This window comes from Nicotiana attenuata, unplaced genomic scaffold (assembly GCF_001879085.1).
Source record: "Nicotiana attenuata strain UT unplaced genomic scaffold, NIATTr2, whole genome shotgun sequence".
NCBI classification, from domain to species: Eukaryota; Viridiplantae; Streptophyta; class Magnoliopsida; order Solanales; family Solanaceae; genus Nicotiana; species Nicotiana attenuata.
Genome location: NW_017674808.1, coordinates 1 through 12,419, shown reverse-complemented (window position 1 = coordinate 12,419; position 12,419 = coordinate 1). Strand labels below are relative to the sequence as shown.

Here is a 12,419-nt window from a genome sequence, read left to right as displayed (position 1 = left end):
TGAATGAAATAAAATAATAATTGTAAATGTTTAATTGAACTGGAAATTTATAGATATATGTAAAAGGAATCTCAATCTGAATCTGAAAATGGGAATGTTTTGATGTAATTCGGGATTTTGCATTAGGTTTTCACGAGCTGGACTGCTAATTTGAGAAACAAAGAATATTTGAAGAAAAGACTCCATGAGTTCTTTGTTTGTAATTACATGCAATTTATAATCTATGTCAGAGAATTAAGAGTTCCTAATGCCTAATGGTTTTCTACAAAGTCTAACTGGAGCATTAGCATTTTTGCACCCATTATTTTATTGATCTTTAAATTCTCTGTCCACACCTATTACTCATGTTAGGCATACTGCTCTCTGACATCAAGCATTTCAACCCGAAAATAGATCAAGCTAATTAGGATGGAGGATGTCAAAGTTGATGAGAGTGTTACACCAAGTACTCAAGTAACTGAAGAGGAACCTGTGGGGCTTGAGGATGATGCTGAGAAGATAATTAAGTTACTGACCCGAGGAATAAGGGAACGGGATATTGTCTCTATTTTTGGCATGCCTGGTCTCGGAAAGACCACTTTGGCAAGAAAAGTATTCAAAGATTCTTCTATTGTTTCTCACTTTGATGTTCGAGCATGGGTAACCATTTCACAATCATATGATGTGAGATAGCTGTTGAGGGACATCTATAAGCAAGTGACGGGTGATAAGTACAATGGAGATAAGGAGAATGACATAGCCGATATGTTGTGCAAGTGTTTAATAGGCAAAAGATATCTCATTATCTTGGATGATGTATGGGAAGTAAAGGCATGGGATGAGTTAAGATTATGTTTACCAATCGGTAAACAAGCAGAATCATGTTAACAACTCGACTTGAACATGTGGCAATGGAAGTCAAAGCACTGTATCCATCATTATTCCCCTCAATTCCTAACCAGGGAAGGGAGCTGGAAATTGTTGGAGGAAAAAGCATTTCAAAAGGAAACTTGCCCTCCTGAATTGCAGGATGTTGTAAAGGACTGCCTCTTACAGTTGTTTTGATTGGTGGAATTCTTGCAAAGAAAGAAAGGATTGTCGCGGAGTGGTGTGAAGTTTCAAAAAATTTGAAGTCTCATCTTGGGGCAGTTGAAAGTGAGAGCAATTTGGCAATACAGTTAAGTTACAGCTACTTACCGGATCATTTGAGACACTGCCTTCTGACTATGGGAGTATTTAGGGAGGATGAAAAAATTGGAGCATCTAAATTGATGTCACTCTGGATGGCCGAAGGCATCGTTCAATGTAGTGATGAGAGAGGATTGGAGGAGGTAGCTGAAGGTTACTTGATCGATATAATTTCTAGTAGCCTACTAATGGTTTCAAAGACGACTTTTGATGGCAAGGTGAAGTACTTGCAAATTCATGATCTAGTGCGTGATTTTGTCTTAAACAAAGCTAAAGAAGAAAAGTTCATGCAAGTTATAGGGACACATAACCAATATCAACCTTCATATGATGAGGAACATCGAGTATGCATTCACCTCGACCATAAGCTTCGTCATGAATTGCAGAGATTCAACAACAAAGTAGATAGATTCCTCACAAGCGGCTCCAAAAAAGGAACATCTTTTGGACAAGATCTTAAATCGCTCTTTGTTACTAATAACGTAGATGATTTTCTTGCTTATAGAGATTTTTGGAATAATGAATCTAGTTTTCACGGTACTGTTCCTAAAGAGTATTTATCTCGTTCGTATCATTTCTCATCAGTTGGAGACTTTAGACTTCTTAGAGTGTTGGATTTCAGGAACTGCATTCCAGGGGATTATACGAATATAGAAGATATACTGCAATCACTAGTTTACCTGAGATACCTCGGAATGTGTTTCGAAAAGTTTTTTTCCGAGTGGGTATCACACATGTGCGACCTGGAAACTTTACTGGTGGATACTGAGAGAATAGTAGATGCGACACCTCATATTTGGAAGATGACGAAACTAAAGCATGTAGACCTATTAACATTTTTACCTCGTGAGATATTTGCAGTTTCTGAAGAAGGTCCGTCTAAGATGGAGAATTTGAGGGCCTTTAAAGGCATGTGTTTACTTCGTGATGATATAGAGTTAATTGAGAGGTTTCCCAATCTTCAAAAGCTTCTCCTCATGATAGCTGATAATGATATCGATGAAGCTAACTCTCTCGTTCTAAAATTGGATGTTCTTACACAGCTTCAATCCCTCGTGCTTGGTTCGATGTGTAATATCACCAAGTATTATTTACCTTCAAGTCTCAAAGAGCTGATCCTCCGCTAAGTTAATATACTAGCAAGTGCAACTTCCACAATCGCTGGGTTACCCAACCTTCAAAGACTGTTATTTCAAGGGTGTATATTCGAGCAAGAGGAGTGGGACGTGAGAGATATGGAGTTCCCAGTACTCAAAATCTTAAAATTTCGAGGAGTTCAGCTTAGGGTATGGCATGTCTCAGAATCATCATCATTTCCCATGCTTGAGAGTTTAGTGCTAAGATCTGTTGAATTGCTTGAGAAGATTCCTGAAAGTTTTGTGGAAATTGGAACACTTACATCAATCAAGGTGATCGATTGTGATGATAATCTCAAGGCTTCAGCTTTGGAGATTGAGGAAGAAGTAGAAGCAACTACAGGATGTGAGAACCTCAAGGTCTATATTTTTCCACATTACTCTCGGTATGTCTTTCTTTTCACCCTTAATTTTTTTCTTGATAAACTAACTCAATTTAAGAGTTTAATTCATTATGTTATTGTTGTTATAACTGCAGAGTAGGTTTATATCTTATGTATGTTACATTAATCCTAACACATAGTTATTGTTGTTAAAAAAAGGGAACAAAAAGAAACAGAAGAGGAATATGAAGAGGAAGAGAAAGAGGAAGAAGAAGAAGAAGAAGAAGCGGCAGAAGTAGAAGCAGAAGGTAGAAAAAGAAGCAGCACCAGCAAAAGTAGAAGCAGAGGAGGAGGAAGATGACAAAGTATCAGTATCATCATTTAAGACTTTCAATCTTGGTTATATACTTTTCCTTTTTCTCCTCTTATTCTTTTGGTCGCATAAAATTAAGAAATAGTCCACATAACTTACTTATAAGACATCTAGAAATTATAAAAGCTGTCTGGACATTTTCACCATTCATGTTATTCTCTGTAAAGCCCTGTAAGTTTTTGGACAACATGTCTAGCTAATTTTGTTACGTGATTACAGTGACACCAAGTATATTCGGTGCCACACGAGGTGGATATCATCTTGGAATATGTGAACGTATTTACGGGCAGAGGCGGATCTAAAGTTTGATGACTACAATTGCCACCATATTAATGCAAACTTACCAATAGCAAAGTAGATTGACAGGGTGCATTAGTCGGTTCGATCCGTTTTGAATTAATTTGCTTCCGGTCAGTTCAATCTATTTTAAATTAATTTAATTTGATATACTAGATTTTTGGTGCATAAATAAATAGGTGATCATCCAGTTGAATAAGTTTTGTCTAATGTGATCTAATTTTATCGGTTCAAATCCTGAATAATATAATTAAAAACGTAAAAAGAATAAAAATTTAAAATAAACAAATACATCACTTCAATCTACATATAGCTATATTAGTATTATATTTGTTGATACTATCATTCTAAAAAAATTGAAAATTAAGGGAAGCAAATGATTAAAATCATGTTCAAATAAATATCTAGAAAAACAAAAAGGGAAGCAAATATATAATTCATTAAACAATAAAAATGTCTACAGAGAGAGAGGGAATGCAAAGATAAAGATTGAAGAATTGAAAAGACTGGGCTCGATCCAGCGTCTTGCGGACGGCAAAACCATCCTATAGCCATGGCACCTAGAGCGAATTTATAACTCCGGTTGCCACCTTCAAAATATATCACTTTAGTGGTGTAAACTATCCATACATATATTAAATTTTACGGGATTAGTTGATTATTGAGCAAAATTCATTTATAGACACTCGGGCCAAACTTATAACACCCGGTAGCCACAAAATGACCTTATACAAGTCATAGCCTAAAAACAATGGAATTTATCTAGTTTGATGACTTTTCCTCTCACCGCAAGTTACCTTTCTCTGGAATTCCTATAATGAAATTTGCCTTATGGATGAGGTTAGCATCTAACTTTGTTTCTTCTCTGTATGGATTAGCATACTCCACTTAAGTAGTTTTTGGCCATTGTTTAACTCTAAAATGCAAAACCATTTTTTGCACAATGTTTTTCAAGATTATTCTTTCTTGGATGTAACTTGAATTTCACACAAATGCCACAACCATACAATGCAATAACTCTTAACTGCATGCAAAAGCCAGCAATATGAAGGCAAATAGTTTTATTTCCTTGTTATTAAATTCAGTTAACCTTGAAAGTGTACATCAACCAAAAATTATACATTGTCAGACGACTAAAAAAATAACTATCATATCTCACTAAGAAAATTCTCCCATAATAATATGTTAATTGATCACATGTTTGACAATTTTTTTTACTTTTACTAAACATATATTTAATTATCAAAAACTTAACAAAGTAAGATTGAAATCATATTTATGTAATAAAAAAATTCGAAAAACCCGACAAAACCGAACCAATCCAAACCGATATAGTTGGTTTGGTTTGGTTGTGATAAAAACCGAACCAACCCGGTCCATGTACACCCCTAGGCAGAATTGTCTATTGGAAAAGTCAAGGGAAAACTATGTAGAAATGAGAGAAAATACATATACTTTGAAAGAGTCAAATAAGTTTTACAAGGTCAAGTAAACCCAGTATTTTTGCTGTTAATTTCTTTTTAATGTATTGATCAAAAACTAAAAGGAGGAAATCAATGAGGTTTATTATTCAAAAACAAGAAAGGAGAGGTTCTTATTCTATTTGCATTGATGTTATGAATTTTATATTCCTTGTTAAAATAATAATTAACGCTGTTTAATTAATTAAGTTGTCGCCGTGTAGAAAGTAGGTAGAATTTATACTATAAAAATAACCTCTTAACAAGATAAGAATACGCATAATATATCCAATTTGATCTGCCCTTTTTAAAATTCCGCACAATGAAAAATTTAGTGCACCACACTTTCTTTTTATATAGTTTTTCTATGAATATGTGCATGACTTTCTAAGTTCTAACTAGGGGTACATAGGTCGGGTTGGTTCGAGTTTTGTAATTACCAAACCAAATCAATTGTGTCAGATTATCAAATTTAAAGACCATAAAACTCGGGTTTTGCAATCTCGATTTTTCTCGGGTTTTCGGGTTATTCGAATTTTTTCAGTTTTTTTTTTCCGGTAAAATCTTCGTAGCACAAAACATATAAATTGTGCTCAAAATATTTCTTTAATCCTAGTAAGATACAACTATATAAGGTATTTTTCAAGAAAATAATACAAAATAAGGTGCTTCATGGCATTATCCTAAAATATTCAACAATAAAGACAATAAAATTCAACAATAAAGACAATAAAATTATATAATATAAGTATTGCTAATTAAAAATCCATAATAAAAATAAACATAATCTAAAAGTACTAAGTCATGCTAATATAAGTGAACTAATAAGGGAGTACTAATTACATGATTAAACGCTAACAAAAATAGGTTTTGCATTTTTTATCTGAATTATTGCAAAATAAAAAATAGATATTTAATACATTGTCGTTCCTAGTATTGAATTGAATATCTTTTGTTTGCATTAGTATTGATTTAATTTTGGTTTGGGCTTTTGTAATTAGCATTATTTAAGTTACTAATATTAATGACTATAAAATTATTGGAACATTCAAAATTTCTAAGTCCAACCTTGAAATAATAATACCTTAAAAGATAAAATTATGAAAAAGTTTAAGAAATATTTATAAATTATATCACAATAAGTATATTTATATATTAAATATATCTAAAATTTCTATATATGTAATGTCGGGTTGGTTTGCTTTCGGTTTGACTTTCTTTAGTTAAACCCAAACCAAACCAATCATGGTCGGATTTTTTTTCCAACACCAAACCAAATCAAACGAAATCATAGTCGGGTTTTTTTTCTCGGTTTGACTCGAATTATCGGGTTGGTGTAGTTTGTCGGTTTCCTTTGTACACCCCTAGTTCTAACCATGAGTAGGCTAGATAAGATAGTACTTGTACTATTGCACGGTATTGCTTTTGATTACGTACTTATCTTGAAGTGAAAAATGGCTTAAATCTTAAATAACCCTATATTAAAAAAATTAAAATTGTGTCAACAATATAGAAGACTATTCCCAGGTAATAAAAACATAAGGATGAAACTGCATGTCCATAATTTAGCTTAAAAAAAATAGAACTTCGTTTAAAGATCATTTAGAGAATACAACACTGCACTGTAACATTTATATGCTTGAATAAAGAAAATAATAATTTTAAGACCTTAACTGTGAATGAAAAGAAGACATTAAAGAAACAGGTCCTATGTTCAATTTCTTACAATATTTTGTGGTCTAGATTCACTAATTTCCTTCATATAATTTTCTCTAGATTTTAGAGGAAACTACAGAATAATTATAATACAAAATAGTGGTACTAACTTTTCAAATCTTGTGCTCTGAGTGGTCCATAGTTGTATGATTTAATAGAAGTCTACAAGGCAGTGTCATTTTCACTTTCTGGAATAGTCAAAGTCTCAATTTCAGTGCCACTCCAAATCCCACCTACTTCTTCTATAAATAATTACCCTTCTCAACAAAACAAATTAAACTAAACTTCTCCAACCCTCATTATCCATCACCTAAAATGGAGAATTCTTGGGTTTTTCTAGCCTTGGCAGGGCTATCTGCATTAGCTTTTCTCTGTAAAATAATCACCTCTCGACGCCCCGTTAACAGGAAACTACCACCCGGTCCAAAACCATGGCCCATCATTGGCAAATTGAACCTACTTGGTCCTATCCCACATCAATCTTTTGACTTGCTTTCCAAAAAATATGGAGAGTTGATGTCACGACCCGGATTTCCCACCATCGGAAGTCGTGATGGCGCCTACTGTTGGAGCTAGGCAAGCCAAACATTTAAGCATTTCGGATAACAACACAACAATAATAAAATAACGAGTCTTTAAATAAATGCGGAAGTCTTTTAAAACATAAATAACTGAAAACCCCAAATGCGGAAGCTTAACTTTTCTCTACCCAAGACTGGTATCGCTATCTCACGAACTACTAAAGAGTGCTACAAATAAGTCCGAATAGAAATACATGAATGTCTGTCATCGGTACAATGAAAACAAACTGAAAACATAGAAAAGGACTCCGACCAGCGAACGCCAGCTAGGCTACCTCGTATGTCCCTGGACTGAAGTCAGCTCCCGATTAATATACTACTGCTGTGGTCCAAAAGCTGCTCCGGTACCGTGATCTGTGCAAAAGAGCACAGAAGTGTAGCATCAGCACAACCGACCCCATGTGCTGGTAAGTGCCTGGCCTAACCCCGGCGAAGTAGTGACGAGGCTAGACAGGACTACCAAATCAACCTGTGCAGTTCAATATATATATAGGCAATAAAAGGGAAGAATACAGAAATTAAACAGTTAAGAGGGAAGGAAGCATACTATCGGGGAGTACAGTCCGGATATAAAGTCAACAATTTAAGTAAGAAACAGGGCAATAACAATAATTAATGAGAGCAGGAAAATCAACAGTTGCACGGCATCAACCTTCGTGCTTTTACTCTCATTCTCACCAAAAGCAATCAAATAAAGTGCGCGGCATCACCCTTCGTGCTTTCCCTCACATAACTCTCATATCATGGCACGGAATGATCCTTCGTGCAATTATAATCAAATCAGAGCACGGAATGTCCCTTCGTGCATAAATAATCAAAACATGGCACGGAATGACCCTTCGTGCAAATATAATCAAAACATGGCACGGAATGACCCTTCGTGCAAATATAATCAAAACACGGCACGGAAATGACCTTCGTGCAAATATAAATCAAAACAATGGCACGGAATGACCCTTCGTGCATTATCACTCTTCCTCGACCCAAACAGTAATAGCACAACAAATGGGGCGAGGGGCATAAACAAATAATGAGGAAAATGTCCCGGCAAGGAATTACACAATTACAGTAAATCCCGGCAAGCGGAGCACAATAATACTTTTTCACATCCCTAGGCATGGGAGATAATACAATTAACGCAACACCATCTCTCGGCAGGGGATTAATCCATATCACTTTTGTTATTTGCTTCATTTCGTTAGCTCGCAAGATAGAACTTTATAGCTCTTTGGCCAACACTCCAAAGTAATTTACAATGCATAATTAGTCTCATAACCTCTTCACATTGCATAGAATTCATCAATTAACATGGAAAGAGTCATAACAATATCAGGATACAGTACATACAAGGAACCACGGTCATGCTAGACACCGGTGTAAGTAAGATATCGTCACGGAGATCTCTATAACACCGTACTTCGATCAATTTAGCAATTTGCAAATTAATAACATCTAAATCTATTTACCGATCACAGCCAAGTTAGATCAAAACACTTAGCCTCAAATGCTCCAAATATCAACTAAGCTTCTAGTATGAGCCTTTACCCCTCGAATTCGGGCTCCAACTCAGTCAAATCTATGAAATAATGACTTTACAACATTATAAATGCTAAAACAAACATAAACGCAAATGACGCTAAATGGATGAATTTCTAAGCTTTCTACCCAAATATTCAAAAGGTCGAACCCCGGCCGCGCTTGGTCAAACCGAGGTTCGAACCAATTCCATGTCACACCATATCCCCAGTCGAGCCTCGGGATAATACAATTTTGTTTCAAATTTCCGACAGCAAAAACGAGGTCCGTAAAATCAAAGAAAATTGAAAAGCCCCTAATTCTACCCTTTTCCAATTTAAACAGCCTTAAGTTAACATGATTATCAGGTCTAGGGAATTTTGATAAATGATAATAGAAATGTAAGAAAACGAGTTAGAAGATACTTACCAGCAGAAGCTTTGGTGAAGAATCGCTCTAAAGTCAACCTAGGGGCTGTGGGAAAGAAGAGCTGTGTGTTTATGGGTGAAAAATCCCGTTAAATGGCAGGTCTGTTTTTAGCTTTAAAGCAATAACTGGGAATTTTGCCCTAACGCGTTCGCGCCACGAGGGAAGTCGCCGTTGCTGATGGGCACAAGAGGCAGGGTCTTCGTGTCGCAATTTGCGGGAATGCGACCACGCGAAGGGGAAAGCTGAGGGGGGGTCCAGTGCATATGTTCTAACGCGAACGCGAGAAGGACAACGCGAATCGCGATTAGGGGAAATGGCAAAGCTACCGCGTTCGAGAACGGTGCAATACAGACGAAGAAGTCGAAGGATTTACTGGGGCCCTGAATTTGCTTACGCGTTCGCGATGCATCAAGACGCGAACGCGAAGGTAGAAAACACAGCAGCTACGCGAACGCGAGGGGAAGATGCGAGACGGCGAAGAAGGAATCCTGTGCACAATTATACTCAGATTTTCTGCAATTTTTTTTCTAAGTTCAAAAACACACCCGAACCACCTCCGAATCGCTGCCCGACCCTCGGGCTCCTAAATCAATCACAGTTGCAACTAACTAAACAACGCTCATACGAACTTAACCGTGGCGATCAAGTCGCACAATAATATATAAACGAGGAATCAAACCCCAAAGATCATCAACTTTTTCATCAAACTTCAATAAACTTCAAATTTTAGATATTTAGGTCGCGAAACACGTCAAATGAGCGCTCGTCGACCAAATTTCCATAAGAAAGCTCTTAAACCATATAATAGACGTTGTCAGGCATCGGCAACCAAAAATACGAGCCCGATACCAGTCTTTTAATAATTTCTCATTTCCCATTTTTCTTAATAATTTTCAAAAAAAATATTTCACCGAAAATTCTTTTCCGGGTCTAGACCTCGGATTTCGACTCGGATATGGCCGATCCCCCATATTTTTCTAGCGGACCCTCCGGGACCGTCAGAATCACTGGGTCCGGGTCGTTTTACGCAAAAATATTGACCGAAGTCAACTTTAGTCAATTTTTCAAAACGTACATATCTTGTGAAATTTTCTTCACAGAGAATATTCAAACATATAAGCTTTTCGGCTACGCGCCCAACTGTGCGACGCAAATCGTAGGCAAGTAAAGAGGTTTTCAAGGCCCTCGAAAACAACGGCAAAAAGAGAGGAAATACCGATGTGACGACCTTTGGGTCGTCACATTCTCCAACCTCTAACCAATCGTTCGTCTCGAAAGGACAAAAGAAAGAAGTACCTGAGTCGGGAATAGATGAGGATAAGCGGCTCCGCTGATATCAGACTTCGGACTCCTCAGGTCGTGCGATTCAAATGCTGAGCTTCTCCACTGAGACGCATTGAAGGGAAAACTCACTTCGGACCTCAAGCTGTCGAGCCTGCCGTCTAGAATAGCTAGCCGGCTCCTACATCGCATACGCACCCACGCATATCTAGTCCAACCTGTACAGTGCTAAAATCTAACACGTGGGCTGGATCGCCGTATACTCCGACAGCTGGACAATGGAACACTGGATGACGGCTGACAGCTGGGCGGCAAGGCAAGTCTGTAAGCCACTCTCCCAACACGATCGATAACTATCACAATGCGACATCGCACCTAGCGCTAAATCTTTGCCTCTTCCAATTCATCAACGCCTTTCATAGGCGACACTCGAGCCCCGACACACATACACCATATGAAAGCTAATCTCAAACTTAACGATCCGCAATACTCTCTTTTTGCCGGCGACTGACGCGACGGCTGTCCTGATGAGTCTTTGACCTTATCCAAGGCCCTCTGAAACTAAATTTACCCAATAACCGAGGCTCTCCGGCTCAAACCATCCGATGGAGAGCCGACAATCGCCTACCATACAACACTCAATATGGAGCCATCTGACTACTCTGCGAATCGCGTCACGCCTAGCTCTCGATCATGTGCGAACTCTTGCTAAAAGAGAGTAAAGGAAAGAGAAGGAGGAAGAGAGGCAAAAACTGGTCCACGACCTCAAAATCGATGACATAGGCCGGAGCATATCTCCAATATCTGAATAGTCGCTCTGGACTGGCCGTCCGTCCTGAGGGCGGAACGTTGTGGGTCAACTGAACGGGTGCCAACTCTGTGAACTGCTGCTCCAGAAACGGCGAGGTAACTGCGTACCCCGATCCTCGAACTGATAAGATGCCGGCATCCATGAAGGCAGAACAATCTCTCGCAGATCTAGATTCAAGCTGAACCTCCCGTGAAATAGGTGCTGCATGAAGGAATAAAATGCGCTGACTTTGTGTCAGCCTATCAACAATGTAACCAAATAGCATCAAAACTTCTCTTTCCGGTCAATGCGAAGTCCGGTAATCCGAAATGCAATGGTAATACTCTCCTCACTTCCACTCGGGAAGACTCAATCCTCTGAACAAACACCAGGGGCCTTCTGATGCTCAATTACTTAACTGCTGACAGTTCAAACATCGAGCCACATATGCAACTATAGTCTTTCTTCATTCTACGACCACCAATAATGATGCCGCAAGTCTGTATACATCTTCGCGGCGCCGGGTGAATAGAAATAACGAGAACTATGGGCCTCCACTAAGATCAACTCTTGAATCCATCGCATTGGGCCACAACTCGCCCTGCAATCTCAAAACACCATCATCATTCTTAAGGTCCACCTTCGTGACCTCCACGGGTGGCATCCGTATCTCTTTAAGAACACACAATGTGGATCATAAACTGCGATTCAACGGATACGATCCCAATAATGAAAGAACGAGCGACCGTGCAAGCTACACTGCTGCTAGGCTCAGAAATGTCCAACTCCCAAAGCGATTGGCCAAGGCCTGAATATCCAAAGCAAAGCGGTCCTCTGGCTTGCCGGAAATATAAGCAAGACTTACCCATGCTGGCGGACTTACTACTGCAATGCATGGCCCCGACATTGGCTCTCCCGGGTGGTACAAATAGTACATCATAATCCTCATAGCTCCAACCACCTCCTCTGCTCAAAGTTCAACTCATTCTGCTTGAACAAGTACTTACAGACTCTTTGTGATCAGTGTACACCACACTCACACCATATAGGTAGTGCCTCAAAATCTTAAGCATGAAACATGGCTGCCAACGATCTAGATCACGAATCGGATAATTCTTCTGGTGGATTTTTCAACTACCTCGAAGCATAAGCAATGACTCTGCCATCGGCTGCATCATACCGCACGCAAGCCCAATAACGGGAGGAGCATCATAATAAACTGTATAAGGCCCTGACTAATGGGCATAAACAATATCGGTGCAGTAGTCAGAGGGCCTTGAGCCTTCTGAAGCTCGCTCACACTCATCTGAACCATCGGGAACTGGGCACCCTTTTGGGTGAATCTGGGTAG

The 12,419-nt window shown here is 38.4% G+C and overlaps 1 protein-coding gene across 1 annotated transcript; it reads left to right on the top strand.

The window, feature by feature from the left end:
• The first annotated feature begins 408 nt into the window (after positions 1-408).
• On the top strand, positions 409-2,294 carry LOC109219306 (putative late blight resistance protein homolog R1B-16). The gene is made up of 3 exons (XM_019383741.1): positions 409-591; positions 673-844; positions 1,009-2,294. The coding sequence occupies exons 1-3, from the start codon at positions 409-411 to the stop codon at positions 2,292-2,294; spliced, it is 1,641 nt and encodes a 546-aa protein (XP_019239286.1).
• Positions 2,295-12,419: the final 10,125 nt, after the last annotated feature.

What these genes read in the sequence shown, in the direction of transcription:
- LOC109219306 (XM_019383741.1), top strand. Translation starts at nt 409, where the DNA reads ATGGAGGATGTCAAAGTTGATGAGAGTGTTACACCAAGTACTCAAGTA. An exon ending in AGACCACTTTGGCAAGAAAA is followed by an intron (nt 592 to 672) that starts GTATTCAAAGAT and finishes GATGTGAGATAG; the next exon opens with CTGTTGAGGGACATCTATAA. An exon ending in AAGATTATGTTTACCAATCG is followed by an intron (nt 845 to 1,008) that starts GTAAACAAGCAG and finishes CCTGAATTGCAG; the next exon opens with GATGTTGTAAAGGACTGCCT.